This window comes from Bufo gargarizans, chromosome 2, assembly GCF_014858855.1.
Source record: "Bufo gargarizans isolate SCDJY-AF-19 chromosome 2, ASM1485885v1, whole genome shotgun sequence".
In the NCBI taxonomy this organism is placed as follows: domain Eukaryota; kingdom Metazoa; phylum Chordata; class Amphibia; order Anura; family Bufonidae; genus Bufo; species Bufo gargarizans.
The window spans coordinates 172,433,463-172,451,013 of NC_058081.1; the positions used below are offsets into that span (position 1 = coordinate 172,433,463).

A 17,551-nucleotide genomic window follows, 5' to 3' on the forward strand; every position below is an offset into this window, starting at 1 on the left:
TGCAAAACTACAACTCCCAGCATGCCTGAACAGCCTACAGCAAGGCATTGTGGGAGTTGTAGTTTTACAAAAGCTGGAGGGCCGCAGGTTGAGCATCCCTGGTCTATAATACTGCGGTTGGGAGGGGGGGACACACCACCAATGAAGATAATTCACCAATTAATACAAGTGTAGGATGCGGGTGCCCGCGGATGTTTCACATACCCGGCACCCGACCTCTATGACAGGACGCTGCCATCCACTGCAATTAACCCCTGAGGGCTTGTTTCACTCACCACTACAGGCAGTATTCCTGGTTTAATAGGGTTGATTATGCTGACATATGCTCTTTAATAAAACTACTCAACAAGAATATTGTAGGCAGGACAAAGGCACAATAGATCTGGGAGAATGAGGTTTATGAAGATGTCAATTAGGGTTGAGCGAATCGAACCTGGCAAAGAGGAATTCAATCCGAATTTCAGGGAAAATTTGATTCATCACAAAGCCAAATTTCCTTGTGCTTCATGGTAGCAAATCAATATTCACTGAATGGCGGTAAAAAAAAAAATCATAATACTTACCTCATCCGTTTGAGCGCGAAGTGCTGGCTGCCATCTTGATTGAAGATCTCCGCACGAAATCCCGTGCGCTGTGACATAACCACACCGGTCGACGTGATGACTCCATCATGGGCTGCGTGTTATTTTGCACTAGATTTTCAATCAAGATGTCGGTGGCCGGCTCTTCGCAATCAAATGGATGAGGGTAAGTGTGATTTTATATAGTTTTAAAACATTTTACACTGTATTATTGCGGTCAGCTAAGAACACGGGATCTGAGGGGAACAATGTCAGGGCGGGGCAACTGCCGCTCCCCGTCATTGCACCCACTACTTACAAAAAAAAAGGGGTTCATGACAAAGTAATTTGTAAAATTCAGCAAAGCAGCTGAAACGAATTTTTTTTCCAATACTACTCATCCCTAATATCAATGGTATCACATCATTGTAGAATACCAAAAAAAAACATGTCCACCGTTATTGTGAACATCGACTACTGCATCTAGAGCAATAATGACTAATGACATGATGTCTCTCTCACAAAACATATGACATTTTTATGAATAATGGATAATGTAAAGAATGGGAGTCTGATTCGTGGATGTATATATATGTATTATGAACATAAAATGAACTATAATATTTTATGACCACCAAAGATAGGTTTGACAATGCAGAACATTTAGTATATGTACCAGGAATAAATACTATTTAGCCACTTCCCAAACCTGCACATCAATACAGAAGCAACATCATTACCCATGCAGCTAATGTATTCCCCTGCGAACTTCAGGGATGCCTTTAAATATGTACATTAATGGAGGAGCATCCATAAAGTCACATCTTATAACCTCAATCCATCACGGACTATCCCACAGAAGGCTCCGCTATAGGACTACTCATTCATTCACTGGCTGTATAAAGTCATCCTAACGTTACAAACCTTCTCATAATTCAGTTTACCATATAGCAAGATGTCATTATTATCTTTATGACTTAATGACCTGTGTGCAGCCCTGGTATGGGGGAGCTGCGGTGATGAATGGAAAGCATTATCCTTTATGAGAAGCACTATGCAATCATTGCTGGGCCTCCTGGGGATGGGGCTAATTCGGAGGCATTTATTATTTATGTACTGTTTGTTAAGAATTAGGTCATTAAGACGATGACTTAGGTTGTTACGGTGAAACAATGTACATAGAGAATGCATAAAATGAAACAACCACATAAGTAGCGTGGGTCGCCCTGTGAAATGGCGCAGCTCTGAGCTAAAGGGTATGTTCACATGGCTGACCCTCATTTTTCAGCTTTGGACTTACAGTTGTACATGGTGCTAATACAGGGGCTGTTAAGCGTCCGCAGGTTCCCGACAATAACAGTACCAAGAAATGACATGTCGCTTTATTTTCCAGTACACCATCAAGTATTAGTTTTCTACCTACAGCAAAGTATTTTATAGGAAACTGAAGTAACCCAGTCCATTACCCAACAAGCAGACCAAGTCAACATTGGCCAACCTGACCACATGTAATTATTATCAAAGGTTCATCTTGCTTAGGCCTCTTGCACACGAACGTTGTGTACCCGTGACCATATTGTGGGCCGCATACGGCGGGTCCGCAATACATGGGCACCGGCTTGTGTTCACTTGTTCTATTTTTTTGCCTTGCGGACGGATCATGGACCCATCTCAGCAGCTTTCTCCAGCCCGAGTTGGAAACACTCTTGGCTGAGCATGTATGTGTATGGGGGAGTCAGTAAAACAAGCCTACATCTGACAGCTATTGAAGTTTTATGGGCTCCTTAAAGGGGTTGCGTCACCTGGCACTTTAATCACTGTTAGGATATGTCATCAGAGTGGGAGATAGGGTACGGTTATTTTCAGCAGTTCCATAGAAATTAAGGGAAGGTGGCCACACATCCAGAGACGCTATCCGCTCACTTCGGTGTTCCTGTTCGAGAGATAGGTGTGGGTCAGAGGTGGGACCCACACTTTTCTGACATTGGTGGCATATCTTAGCGATACGCCACCAATGACTCAGATATAGACAACCCCTTTAAAAGGGGCTGTCCCACAAGAATATTCTAGTTTTCAAACCAGCACCTGGATCAGAATTTTTTTTCCTGCTCACCGAGATGGCCGCACATGGGCAGTTTCGTCCTTTAACTGCCTCCTGAGATGTGATAGGGAGATCATGGACACGCCCCCTTAGCGACAGCAGAAAAGACACTCCCTCTTAAGCTGACGGATTTATATAAATCCATCTCTGGATCCATGTGAAGTACAAGGCTGGTTCTAGCTTCGTTAGAAAGATTGTCATCTACTGTATGAACTCTTATCTTTTACATTAGTCATGGCATAGAGTAGACCCTTTAAGGCTGTCTTTCAAAGTGTGTCCAGTTTAGATACTGTAGTGCAAGTAAAAAAAAAAAATCATAGTGCAATTGAATTGGCACAACACACAAAAGACAATAAAAAAAATAATGAAAAAAGAAAAGTGACCTCAGAAGACCACCAGATGGGATCCTACTAAGAGCAACAGTCAAAGGGAGAAAAACACTGTTAGATGATGAATCGGGTTCATCCATCATGGCAGATGAGCAGTGGCCGCTCATATTCGTCATCTGTGCTCAGAGGCCGAGACACTGGAAGCAGGGACTGATTCTACTGTGCAGACACTCATTCATCGTTCCTGCAGGCACCTAAACAATCATTTCTGGGCAGAAGATGGTGCTAAACAGATCTGCTGCCCAGAAACAATGCAGCTGTATGAGGATGAGCGATGGCAGTAGTGTTCCCTCGTTCTCATACTGTGGAGGTGATCGCTCCACGTAAATGCATCGCTTCACCCGCACTGGACGAGCAGCTGAATGTTATGAAGGAACCCTTCCCGATAATTGGCTGCTCCTCGCCCTGTGTAAACCCACCATGACTATTTGCCAGTTTCAGATGCCCCACAGCTTCCAATGCCCTTGGGCAGCCACAGAAGCCCCCAGAGCATTTCTGCACTATTATGCAAGGTTGGCAGCTTCAGATGTTGTTCACATTACAGGGGTGAGGCTCCAATACAATTTCTGAAGGCGTGGTGGTGCAGCTGATCAAAAGGTGAAGAAGGCAGAGTTCAGACTGCTGGGGCTGAGCTATAACAGGAAAGGTCAGGTCTGCCCCAGATTTCACCATTTCCATTGTAAAGGCTTAAATATGCACAATAAACTGACATGCTGTGGGTTTCAAAATCCAAGCCGCATGTCAATTTGCACACAGAAAATGTCTGCGCTGTGTAGATGAGTTTGTGATGGATGAGATTTTAAAAATCTACAATAATTTACTTAGCAGGTACTGCATTATACTGCACAGAACATCTGGACATAATTCGCTCCATGTGCAGGTAGACAACTCCCATAGAGTCGACTGGAGTGGTAGTGTACATGCGTGACCACCACTCCAAACAAAGGAACCGCCGCGGTTCAACCCCCGCTCAACCAGACAGATATCCCCTATTCTGTGGATAGTGTAAGTGCTTGTCATGGAATAACACCTTTAACGATTGAAAATACTTTTAATAAGTGCCATATATGAAGTAACAGCATGAAGGTGGTGTGGGCTCACAATTAGGACCTGTACATTTTGTGATGGAAATAATTTCTTAGATCTGAATAATGTACCCAGATTATTATTTTAAAATCAAGTCTATTTATTAAGTCAAGTTTCATGGAAAAAAAATGAAATTTTTACATATGTTTGCACAATACTTTTTATTTTTTTGCAATTTTTAGTAAAAATTTCAAAAGTGAACCAAAAAATACTGTATAAAACACAGTGGACATTAAATTGACAGTAGTATTAGATTTGAGTTTTCTGCGCTTCTGCTTCATTTACCACAACTTGACGTACTGTGGAGAGGGTTCAGTGCATTTCTGTTCAAACATTACAATTAAAAAAAAAAAAATCAAACTGGGAATTTTCCTGAAACCTAACCACAGAAAAAAAAAATATATAATATATATATATAAAAAAAAAATGAGAAAGAAAAAAAAAAGAAAAAAGAAAAATGATACACAGTTTAAGGATCTATCACATTGACAAAGCTACGAATAACCACCATGGTCAAAATCAAAATTCTTCTATCCCACCTTATCCATCTTATAACAAATGCATTCAATTGATTTCAAAACTACACTAGGTTTTTTTTAGTTATTTTTTAAAATATTTTTACACTTTTTTTTTCTTTTTTTCTAAGATTGTTGCAGAATTCTTTATAGTCTCCTATCTACCAGACTGGGATTTCATGTACAAAAAATTGTTTCTAAAGCGTACAAAAAGATGTTTCTTTTTTTGAAAAATAAAATAAAATAAAATTACCACACTGTACAATTTTACAAGGAAGAGATTGTGTTGTTTTTTATTTTTTTTTCCTTCCAAACCTTGCTGGCAATGTCAAGATGAGAATGGATGTGTAAACCTTTTATTTCATCAATAACTTTCTGCCAGACAGAAAAACTGCTAAGAAAGCATAGTGACGAGAAGAATGTTTAAAGGGAACCTGTCACCTGGATTTTGGGTATAGAGCTGAGGACATGGGTTGCTAGATGGCCGCTAGCACATCAGCAATACCCAGTCCCTATAGCTCTGTGTGCTTTTATTGTGTCAAAAAAACAACTATTTTATAGCTAAGTAAATGAACCTTAGATGAGTCCTGTCTCCTCCATGCTTGAGAGATGAGCCCAGCGTTCTCTTACTCTGAGCCCAGCCATGCCCACTGTAAAAAAGAGTCCAGCACCACGCCACATCCTCCGAATCTCCTCTTTGCTCCCCGATGTCACAAAGCTAGAGAGCCTTAATCTCGCGAAGCGCGAGCTAGCGCATGCGCCGTTCGTTCCCTGAGGCTGATGCCAGCACAGGGAAGTAACACTATGACGACACTGTGCATGCGCTAGTTCGCGCATCGCGAGATTACAGCGCTCTAGCTTTGTGACGTCGGGAAGCAAGGAGGAGATTCGGAGTATGCGGGGCGGTGCTGGACTCATTCACAGTGGGCGTGGCTGGGCTCTGGAAACATTAGTAGCCTAATTTACATATATGTAAATATATTTGACACAATGAAAGCTATGGGGCCTGGATATTACAGATGTGCTAGCGGCGATCTAGCAGCCCATGTCCTCAGCTCTATACCCAAAATCAAGGTGACAGGTTCCCTTTAAAGCCAAATCAGAAAAAAATGAGTAAGACCAAAGCTACACAGACACAAAAATATCCATTTTGTTGTCAATACCACGGCCACATATGTCCTTGGAAGCAAAGAAGCAAGAAGGCTCTTGGTAATGCCCATACAAAGACATGCATAGCACTGGATGCATGAAAAATTATATTAGGACAACAGTACGGTAGGAATTTTTTTTATTTTGGGATCCAGGACACTGGATAAATAAATCTACTAAAATAATGTTACCCCTGCACCAAGTGTTAGTGGTTATTTATTCTATAGCTTTGTGCTGAGAACGCCACCGAGAGGTAGAGGTGGGGCAAAATATCGTAACCTCCAAAATACAACACACAAGCGGCCCTAGAGAATTTACTTCTTACAAGCTGACAATCTTAGAAGAGGCTTGCTTTTATTAAAAATACATGCCTAAAATTATTGTGACTTGGAACAACTTAGCTGAATTTTTCAGAAAAGGATGAAAAAAAAAAAAACAATATTACAAAGAGTCCTGACGTCCAGAGTGGCTGTAGATGTCATACGTGGGTAGTCAGCTTGCAGAGCATTCAAGTCTGTGAAATAGAGGCTCGATTGGAAGAAAAAGTGTAAGCACTTCAACCATCTCTGGTCCTAAAACATTTAGTAAGGAAATGCAGATGGACACTCCATTCAGCTAATGAAAGCATCTCCAAGAAAAAAAATAATAGATCTATCTTATCAGTCGCCTTTATACACCAATTCCTCGGTTATCCTGAGTATGTCACTTAAACAGTAATGTCTTCATTAACAACTGAAAAACCCCAAACAAGATTTATAATACAAAGTAACATATCCATATTGCAATTATCTGCTTTTTTTTTTTTTACAATTGCACATAGAGTTATGCTTGTACATCATAATTACAGGTCTGCATATAACAAAGTATGTACATTGGCAGGAGATGTTCTCCATTGCTGAAGTGGCCTCTACCTTCCTACCTTGACTGGCAGTTAGGGAAAAAAGACAGGATTTGTCTTCAGCGAAGATTCAGTAAAGACAATTTCACTGAAAGCGAACTGGAACTGAAGAAAATGAAGGGGCATAAAAACGAGAGGTAACAAATTCTAATATTTTATGCCGTTAGAGACAATAAAAAGAATATTTCTTAAAAAGGTCTGGTTAATTTTTTCCATCAGGAGATCGCAGTTAAACAGTGTTAAGAAAATGCGTTTAAGAACTCCTTCTCCTGTGTAGATGTGATGGTAAGTTCTTGACTCCGCCTCGTGACAGGATCCGATGCTTGGTTTTAATAAGGGTAACAGTGACGATTTGTAGGTATTTCTTTGGAGTGAATCTTTCCCATGGTAGGCACTAGGAAGAACCAAAGGCAAAATAGCTGCAGTTAACGTCTCATGTGTCCCATCTGGTATGTTTCCCGTGGTCTCTGGCGTGGAGGTTGTTGAGTTGTTTGTGGTGGCCGTCTTCTCTTCAATGTGCCTGAAAATAAAACAGATTGGTAAATACACAATGGATACATATATATATATTTTATTTCAAACAGCACAGTAGTTTTCTATCAAAAGCAAAATACAGTAAAAGTTCTACAAAGTTGATTTGTTCTTTGGTTTGAAAAATTGGTTGGCATAAAAGACCCTATCCAAAAAAAAAAAAAAAAAGTTGCATGTGCGTGATCGATATTTCTATTAGTATGATTATCGTACATATGCTGCCAAGTTTGATCACAGTAGCAGATGTATCATACATTATTCGTTATTACTCAGGCAGATATGTATATGAATAAAGGTGTGGTCTGATTAGACACTGGGTCTTGCCACAAGAGGGTGTAAAAGTGCTTTCCCCATTGCCCTATAAAAAGGCTCTCAGAGGATACTTTTGGGTAGTGTGCCTCTATGATGAACTTCAAGACATTTTGCCCAGTTGACAGACTTTGAGAAGGGGACAGAGAAGCAGGATGTTCGTTTCGACAAACTGTCCACCATCTTGGTCATTCTGACCTAGTTGTTAAGGGGTGTCAGGGGCAATGGTTACGCAAGGGCTCTCACACATAGCAAACAGGCTGCCGCCGGCCCAAACAGACCACCATTAGAGAGAATTGTATGATCCACCATTAAACACGAGCAACTCCCAAGTTCTTTTGTCCACTATCTAGACATAGGTGGCACCTTCATTATACACCCCAAGTCTCTGTCTGACCATTTCCAGGAGCTGCAGAAGGAAATTTTGTGTCACAACCCCTATTACGTGTCCTGCCATTAATGGCCAGTCACCGTCACCTTCATTTGCAGTTGTGTTATGAATGATAACCTGGACTGATATGGAATGGAACCCTATCGTTAGTGACTAATCCAGGTTCTGTTTGGGATCCTATGATGGTCAGGTTCGAGTATGGAGGCCTCATGGTGGGCTCTTCAATCCTGTCTCTGCTGTGTTACACACTGCTCCAACTGCTGGTGTGACGATCTAGGGAGCAATCGCATACCACAGTCAGTCACCCCTAGTAGTAATTTGTGGGAGACGAGGAACTCAGCAATATGTCCAGGACAGCCTAAAGCCACACGTGTTGCCTCTCATGGCAGGGATTTGGGTTCCCCAAGAATTTCTTCACTAGACTGTAACACTTCGTTCGCTTGCCCGGTCACCAGATTTATCGCCAATCAAGCATTTATGGAACCAGCTGGGAAGCCAGTCTCTGCAACCTACGAGTATGCAGGATCTACAGGCCGAGCTACTACTTCTGTGGACAAATGAGCTGCAGGATACCATACAGAACCCGCATGCCTACATGCCCAACTGTGTCTCATCATGTATCCTGGCTAGAGGTGGCCCAACAGGGTACTAGAGTTTTCCCCAATAAACTTATTCGCTCCAACATTGTAGTCACTTATATCATCATCATTTACACATTTGATTCCAACAACTCCTCCTTGGTGGATTATTTTATTTTTGTCAAGGAGTGTAAATGTAAAAACACTGGAAGAGTGACATATACCGACCAATTCTGCAAACAATATCAGTAATACTGATGTAAAGATGACCGTTTTATTATTTTCTGTTGATCTTTCAACGATTGAGCAATAATCGTAATGATCGTTTGGAAACAAACAGTAATGATTTTTTTAACCCCTTTGCTAGCAGACAAACATGGCGCCTGCTCGCATGGGCAGCGGGTCTCCACTGTTTCAAACAGCAGAGACCCACAGCTAATTACCGCGACCGGCAATAATGCCTTTAGATGCTGTGATCAAGTGAGATCACGGTATCTAAAGGGTGAAAAACCCTCTTACCGGCATACTCTGCGGCCAGTAAGGATGCCGGGTAATTGATTTTAATTCTTTGTCTCCAAACTGTGCATGATGGTAGTAGGCGTTCTCCAGCCCTCCTTCAAAATCTAATGCAGCCATCATTAGTACCAAGGCAGAAACTGCTTTCATCACTGAACACTGATTGCCATTGATGGCCACACCAGATTTCACAGTAGGGCTGGAGAGCGCCTAATGTATCATCACTTGGGATGAGCGAAGCCAGCTTCGGATGCTACATTTGAAGCCGCTTCACAAAAAAAAAAATTGTTATAATACTGTACGGAGATTCAGTACAGTATACATGAACATAGAACCAAAAGAGAAGACTCACTATATTGCCATAAAATAGGGCAAACGGGAAAACCGTATAAACCCAAAAATTTTGTTAAACAACCAAAGAATGCCCAATGTATTCAAAAAATATATACTTTATTTCATAATAAACAGATCACGATTATTAAGATATAAAAGATAACACAAAAGTTTGAAAAAGTCAGCAAAAAACCTGGATGCCTTAGTCGCCCGGCCGGTGTCTCTGTAGCCCGCCAAAGAGATGACGAAGCTGAGACGAAACGCGCGTCGAGGTTTTCAGCCTGTCCTGTGCCCGTTGTCTCTGCCCTCCATCATGTCTCTTGGTATGTTGTAATTTTCCACCAGGTGCCTACGGGCGAGTTCTGTTTATAGCCTTTATTGGAAGGTTTGGTGCATGGGGCCATATTTGAGTACTTCAGATAGATATTACTTTGCTTTTGCTGTCATTTGTGTATCATTTAGGGTCCAATGCCTTAGAGCAATGATCACAGTTACTATTTCAGTGGTTAGTACCACATACCACTCCTCTGTGAATCACCCCACTGCATATCATACATACACCTGACGCGTTCCATCTCTTTGGCGGGCTACAGAGACACCGGCAAGGGGACTAGGGCATCCAGGTTTTTTGCTGACTTTTTCAAACTTTTGTGTTACCTTTTATCTGAATAATCATGATCACGTTTATTATGAAATAAAGTATATATTTTTTGAATACATTGGGCATTCTTTGGTTGGTTGTTTAACAACATTTTTAGGTTTATACAGTATGCGTGAACAGTCTGAACTACTGGACTAAAGTGTATGGCTGCATCTGTGAAATGATTATTCACTGGATGTTTGTTCAGCCAAACTACTTCTGTTTAATGTGTATGGCCCCCTTGAAACACTCAAAATCTTCAAATAGAGAAGACCACTACAAGGATGCCACTGGAGCTTTACATTTAAGTAGAAATTCATTCAGAAAAAAAAAGTGACATTGTATTTTTCCCATGTTCTTACCTGGTAGAGGTTTCGGAGGAGGTAACTTGGGATTGCTACTTGGTGTATGTACACTGCATATCTTAATAAACCCAGCCATTAACATTATCAATGCTATTCCCATTAGTAGAACAGCCCACCAGTGTGCCTAGAAAAAAACACAGGAAAACCATTAAGCCACGAGGCATACACTGTATATACACACACGTCACTGTTAACACTACACAATGTAAACCACTAACTTTTCAGAAAAATTACTAACGTAAAGGTGGATTTACACAGCCCAGATTTTCCGGTAGATTATCCTGCGAACGCTCGTTTCCGACAATCTGCCCATGTAAATGTGCTGCCGATCACCCAGCAAACACTTGTTTATGGGGTGATCCTGTCGTTCATGCAGGCACCACCGATCATGGCTCCTGGACAGCAGGTCATGTGGTCCAGTGATCTGCTGCTCAGAAACAATGATTCTGTATAGGGATGAGGGATCGCAATAGCAAATCTCTCATCCTCATACTGTGAAGGAGATCGCTGCATGTAAATGCGTGGCCTCCTTCACTGAACGAGCAGCCGTCTCTAGGAAAGGAACGCTTCCTTCCCAACAATTGGCTGTAACATCGGGACGGGTAAACTCGCCTTAAGTGGGGTGGGCGAGATAGTAAAAGAATTAAGGCGGCTGCTCATTCAGTGATCTCCTGCACAGTATGAGGATGAGTGATCGCTATGGTGAGCCCTCATCCCCATACAGAATACATTTTTCTGGGAGGTAGATCGCTGTTTAGACAGCACAATCCAGAAAAGATGATTGATGTGCCTGCACGAATGACAGGATCACCTAATAAATGAGTGTTTCACATGTTAATCGGATTATCGGCGCACATTTAGATTGACAGATTGTTGAGAAAGAGCGGTCGCAGATTGTTGATAAACTGCCTGAAAACCAGGCCGGGTAAATGCACCTTTAGGCCTAGTTCACACTTCAGTGGTAAATCAAAGGCTGAGGTTACAAAGAGAAAGTATAATGGAAAGATTTGCTTCTGTTCTGTGTTTTTGAGCCGGACCTGGTTTGGTGACCTATCAGACGCACAAAACTGCTGGAGTACTTTATGGATAAATAGGAAAGTGGCCGGAAAAGACTGAAGTTCTTACACGGTCATCCCACAATCCCGTGTGGCAACTAGGATGCAGTAAGGTTTCATTCCCAGTCATGTAATATCTTGGTGACTAATTCACTAACCATGATACAGGACAAATGTTGCATTGCTTCACCTTTTTTGTCAAAAAATCACTGTACACAGGAGAACTCCTTTAACGATCAGGCGTATCTTGCCAGTCTTTCCACAAACACACACCATTATTCTTTATCCATAAATCACCACGTATAGACAGATAATGAACAAATGACTATACAACAAACTTAATCTACTGAATAAACGTAATCTACTTCAGTCTAAAGCCTTATGCACACAGACGTATATTCTTTCCGTGTCTCTTCCTTTTTTTCTTTTTGTACGGAATCATTCATTTCAATGGCTCCGCAAAAAAAAAACTGAAGTTACTCCGTTTGCATTCCGTTTCCGTATGTCCGTATTTCCATTCTGCAAAAAAAATAGAACATGTCCTATTATTGTCCACATTACGGACAAGGATAGGACTGTTCTATTAGGGGCCAGCTGTTCCGTAAAATACTGGATGCCGCATTTTTTTGCAGATCCGTTTTTTGCGGACCGCAAAATACATACAGGCGTGTGCATGAGGCCTAAAGGCCTCCAAAAGCATTGTCTACCAAACCAATCGTTTTCCACGGGTCTCGCTAATAATATAACGATGGGGAAAGGAAAGATCGGGTGGAATAGAATTTTAATGTCAGATCCTTTTGTACTCCTGTGATATAAGAAGTCGCCAGAAGTGTCTGGCAGTAGCTTCCTCCTCTTATCCCACTGACAACATATACAATATTGGAACTGAATGTGTATGAGCATGGGGTAGTCAGAGGGGAGAGATGGATGGATCTCTCAAAAGGGGGCCTTTTTTTTATGATTTTTCTCATTTTTGGCTAAAAATCATTTTTCAATTGGACTTTATTAAAATATTGAGCTGTTCTGTCACAAAGGGTTAACTTTTTCTAGCTGTGTGACTGGTACTTTCACTTTGTGCCATGGAGAGGTCATAAACATTTATTGAAGCCACATTCATATGAGGAAGAACTGAGCTATAATGAGTGTTTAGGAGGTTAGAGAGCAGAAATAAGGAGTCCGTTAGCTCCTGGTCTGACGGAAAAGACAGAAAATCCAACCGGTGCTACTAGAGCATCTCCGCTCTGGACAGAAAAAGGGCTCCATACTTTTAATAAATATCAATTTTAAAAAATTATTTTTAGCTCAAAATGAGTACAATGCAATAAAAAAAAAAATAAATAAATAAAAAATTGCCCCCAAAGGTGTAAAATAGAGGTGTCGGCCCTGTGTTTTGCAGATCTGCAAAACACTGCGGACATGTGAATGGACCCTAAGGAGAAATAATAAAAACATGGATTTTAATTGAATGCTTGCCACAAAATATAACTAAGACGTACACCACAAATTGTACATTTACATGCATAACATCATCATCAGTTTAAGGCAAGTATACTCTTGTGTGCCTCCTAGGCACCAGTTTGCCAATACTCAGTCATAGAAGAGGGCTATAGATCTATCAGTCTCTATAGATAAATGCACACATCGGAGCAGAACATTTATATCAATGTGAAACGAATGAGAATCCAAAATATGTACACTTGAATAAGTAACATACAACTAAACTGGTTTTTCAAGCCAGAACCCAAAACCCTAACTTTGAGTATATGTTGCTTAGTTATGTCTCTTATTACCACCCAACCTGGCACCCTGTGTGCCTACACCTTCCTATAGAGGCTTTGTAAGGCACATTCAATAAACAAACAGATTTACTAAATCAGCGGAACGAAAGTAATATTGTAGCCTTCAGATACAGCAGCTCTGGGACATGTAACTTTCTGTTAAAAGATTGCCGTGCACATCTCACACAGATGCCTAATGCTTGGCAATCTGGATTTTAGTCAAGATCTAGAAAAATGTCTTACAGATTAAGAACAGTAGTTACATGGTTATAAAGATTTCATTATAGCGGTCCCAAAGAAAGGGAATAAAAACACCATGAGCAGATATGCCTTAAAAGGGGTTTCCAGCATTTTATAAACGTTTAAAGAGGACCAAACATTGTAAGATAATTATCAGGCTGTGTACAGCGGCGCCCCGAGATCTCTCTACACGTACTAATATCCCTGGGCGCCGCTCCGTTCTCCCGCTCCCAGAGATAATAGTAAAAGGGATTGTTCGGTTGACCCATGTTCAAAAACCCTTTCAGGGAATTTGTTTGAGTTCACAGAGTAAAGCCCCTGCGCAGAAACTTTATCATCAAGCCAGGGCTAAGAGCACAACCTTTACAGTCCACACATTTCAATGAAAACTATTTATTGCCCGATTCCACCTGGGGTAGCGATGCACTTGCTGCTGGTTATTCAAAGATTACAGCTGATTGCTGGGGGTCCCAGAAGTGTAACATTTTCAAGAAATCATTAAGAATCTTATATTTGAACACAAACAGGGGGGAAAGGTAGATTTCCAACACAAGTATCGTGGTATCATATGAAAAACTCATCCACCAAGACATCTCTGACCTACCCGCCCTGACGTAATGTCATATGATACCACCATTGAGGCATCAGTATGGGGCATTCGACCAAGAGGGCAAAAGGCAAACTTATCTTTTATGTCTCCAAAGAATTAGTTCTTATATATACTTCTATCACAGTACTGCATGAAAACGAATAGGCACCCAGGGTCAAGATTCTAAAAAAGGGATGTCTCATAGGAGACAATACCTTTTAAATTGCCACTTTTATTTAAACTCTATTCATAGAAAACATTTTTTTAAAGATTTTTTGCCAGTTTCTCTTTATTTCACAGTACAGTACTATGCCATTGAAAATGAAATAGAAAATATCGTCCTTCTGTTGCAGTCAGCACAGAGCTATAGCTAGGGATCCCATTGTTATTTTACTGATGCTACGGATTTTATCTGCTAGTATAACAGTCAATGTAGAATTTAGGATAACATTATGACAGCTCTATTGCTCTCTTGATCGGCTTATAGGTCCAATGCTCTTCTGTTGGCATCTTCTGAGTGTAATGTGTGATGCTCTAATTGGGTCACTTATTCCCCCTTCCCTTTCCGGCCGCAGCGATAACCTGACTGAGAAAGTCAAGCGAGGCTGTTTGCCATGCTCAAAGTCCCAGGAAGTTAAGAGCCAGGACAGGAAGTAGAATACATAGAGTGATGTCTAACTGCTATATCTGGGAAACCATCCACCCATTTTTAGAATAAAAAAATTACATAGAAAATGTCATTTGTAAGAAAACTAGATGCTAAAAATTGAAATAAAATCAGCACAAAACAATGAAACAGTATTTGTAAGATTCATACATACCACAATCCATTCAGCAATGTTCTCATAAAGCTCTGGGTTGAAAATGGCCTTTTTCAGCCTTGCCAGAGGCCCATCAGCATCGACCAATCGACATCGCATGAACACATCGCAGTATCCTTTAAACTCATTGCAAGGCGACCCAGGCTGCAGGGTAATGGTTTTCCCTTTGAAGTAGGATCTCCATACCTCAGACCCAGTACTGGCACATGTGAGAGGCTTCACTGCAAGCACACACATCAAAAGATGGGAGTGATTCTTTATTCATAAATTCTAATTTATCATTTATAAACATATCTATGTATGGGTGCCACTTAATGCCTTAAAAGAAAAATGTATGGGGTAAATCCACATATAGTGGAACTGTTCAGAATATTACAGTACCATACATAAGGGAGAGCGTTTAACCAGCCTTCTCCAGATAACCTCTGAAACACTGAAATGGAGCTGCGGTGAAATTTTTTAAAATCCGCACCTCATCTCTAATTTCTGCTGCGGATACCCCAACTCTGCTTAGCAGGGCTGCGGTCTCTGATTTACACTAGTAAAGTCAGCCATGCACATTTGAGAACTGTCTGCCGAGTATGGGAAATTCAGCAGGACTAATGTGCATGAGATCTGCAGTATGAAGATTAAAAGGGAGTCTGTCACCTCCATATGGCCATATACAGTGCTTACATGGCTCTGTAGCACACCTATACAGGATTGTAACGGTACCTTTGTTCTTTTCTTTAGACTTGCACCAGCAGTAAAAACGAAGTTTAATTCATATGCAAATGAGCACTCACATGTGCCCAGGGGCTGTGTTCACTGTGTAGGTGCCCAGGCTGCTCTGCCTTCTTTTCACTTTACTCCTCCCCAGTCTCTGCCTTTGCCCGCCCTCCAAGTCTGGACCTATCGATGAGGCAAGAGACTTGGAGGGCGGGCAAAGGCAGAGACTGGGGAGGAGTAAAGTGAAAAGAAGGCAGAGCAGCCTGGGCACCTACACAGTGAACACAGCCCCTGGGCACATGTGAGTGCTCATTTGCATATGAATTAAACTTCGTTTTTACTGCTGGTGCAAGTCTAAAGAAAAGAACAAAGGTACCGTTACAATCCTGTATAGGTGCGCTACAGAGCCATGTAAGCACTGTATATGGCCATATGGAGGTCACAGACTCCCTTTAAGGTCCCATTCATGTGCCGTCCGCATCCATAAGTTCATTCTGCAGCCCTGCAAAAAGAACATGTCCTATTCTTGTCCGTTTTGCGGACAATAGGAATTTTTAACCGGATAATATGAGTGGGATGCACACTGCAAAATGGATATAGTCATGCAAATAGGACCTTAGAAAAACCTCAATTTTTTGTGATAAAAAGTAAAAAGACTCACTCCTTTCCATACAGCAGACATGGCACAACTCCTTATCATCTTTCCCATCGGTGCTGGCACATGTACATTCCTCCAATCCATACTTCTCACAGATGGATCCTGCACATTGCTGTGTGACAAAAAATATGGCCACAGATTAGTTATTAATTGATATGAGCCCACCATTTCGTATATGGTAGTAAACAGTATTAAAAGGGTAATTCTGGTTGCACCGCAGTCCCGCACGGTGGCCACTTTCGGGATCATGTGCCATAGATTGGACATGTGATGCTAACCTGGAAAACCCCTTTAATGACTCTTCTAGTTACTGCCTTGTTGGAATGCCTCTAGTATGTCTTCTCGGTTATGTTTCAACGCACACCCAGGATGCCCCCGGTATAGAAAATTGGCAATTATACATCTGCTTTATATAGCTAGAAAGCAATTAAGAGGGTGGATAAGCTTATATCCAATGCAGGGCTAAGAGAAAACATTGCTAAAGTGAATAGTTTCATGTTAATAAGTGTATAACAAAGGGAATCTCACCAGGAAATTGACCGTTAAACCAGGCATATGGCCTTGTAGGACTAGCTCAGCTAAATGAAATATGACTTTTTAACTTAGTGATCCGTTGCTTAATCCATAGGCAAATAAGCAGTTAAGTGCACAGGGTGGCCCCACTCAGTGCACCCTTGCTCCTAACGTTTCCTCTTCCAGGTTCAGGCATAGTCATCTCTCCTGGCTCTGGAGAGGAAGGTGCTGGCATGGGAAAAAGGAGGAGCACGGGTGCAGAGTGGCCTGGGCCCTCCCTTAGGCCAACTACAGCTCGTCTCTCTGCTACACTTTCATACCTTATACAATTTATATATAAAAGTAAATTGCATATAAAGAAAAGCTTGTATATAGGTTTCATTTATCTTGTACTGATCCTGAGTTACAGTCTATGTTTTACTCCAGAGCTACATTCACAATGCTGCGGGGCTTTGAGCCAGCAGGGAATACCGGGAGATATCAGCTCCATGTATGCATACTTAGGTGAGCTCCATACTGGGAAGTGCAGTCTATGCAGCAGGTACTGTACAGTTTTCTGATGATATAAACCAGGCATGCTCAACCTGCGGCCCTCCAGCTGTTGTAAAACTACAACTCCCACAATGCCCTGCTGTAGGCGGATAGCTCTAGGCTGTTCGGGCATGCTGGGAGTTGTAGTTTTGCAACAGCTGGAGGGCCGCAGGTTGAGCATGCCTGATATAAACGAAGGTGATAGGGACGTGTCTGCTAAAGGTTTGTTGACAGTTTCGAATAGCAACCTGCAGACTTGTTAATACAATACAAGCATCAGGATAGAGAATGCAAGCA

General features: G+C 41.5%; 1 protein-coding gene across 1 annotated transcript in view; it reads right to left on the reverse strand.

The window, feature by feature from the left end:
• Positions 1-5,922: 5,922 nt before the first annotated feature.
• Positions 5,923-17,551, reverse strand: part of ADAM10 (ADAM metallopeptidase domain 10) — a 146,096-nt gene continuing 134,467 nt past the window's right edge. Inside the window, exons 13-16 of the mRNA XM_044279704.1 lie at positions 16,214-16,322; positions 14,845-15,065; positions 10,359-10,485; positions 5,923-7,218 (exon numbers count right to left, since the gene is read on the reverse strand). Coding sequence (XP_044135639.1) covers positions 7,124-7,218; positions 10,359-10,485; positions 14,845-15,065; positions 16,214-16,322 — 552 coding nt within the window. The 3' untranslated portion in view covers positions 5,923-7,123. The remainder of the gene's footprint in view (positions 7,219-10,358; positions 10,486-14,844; positions 15,066-16,213; positions 16,323-17,551) is intronic.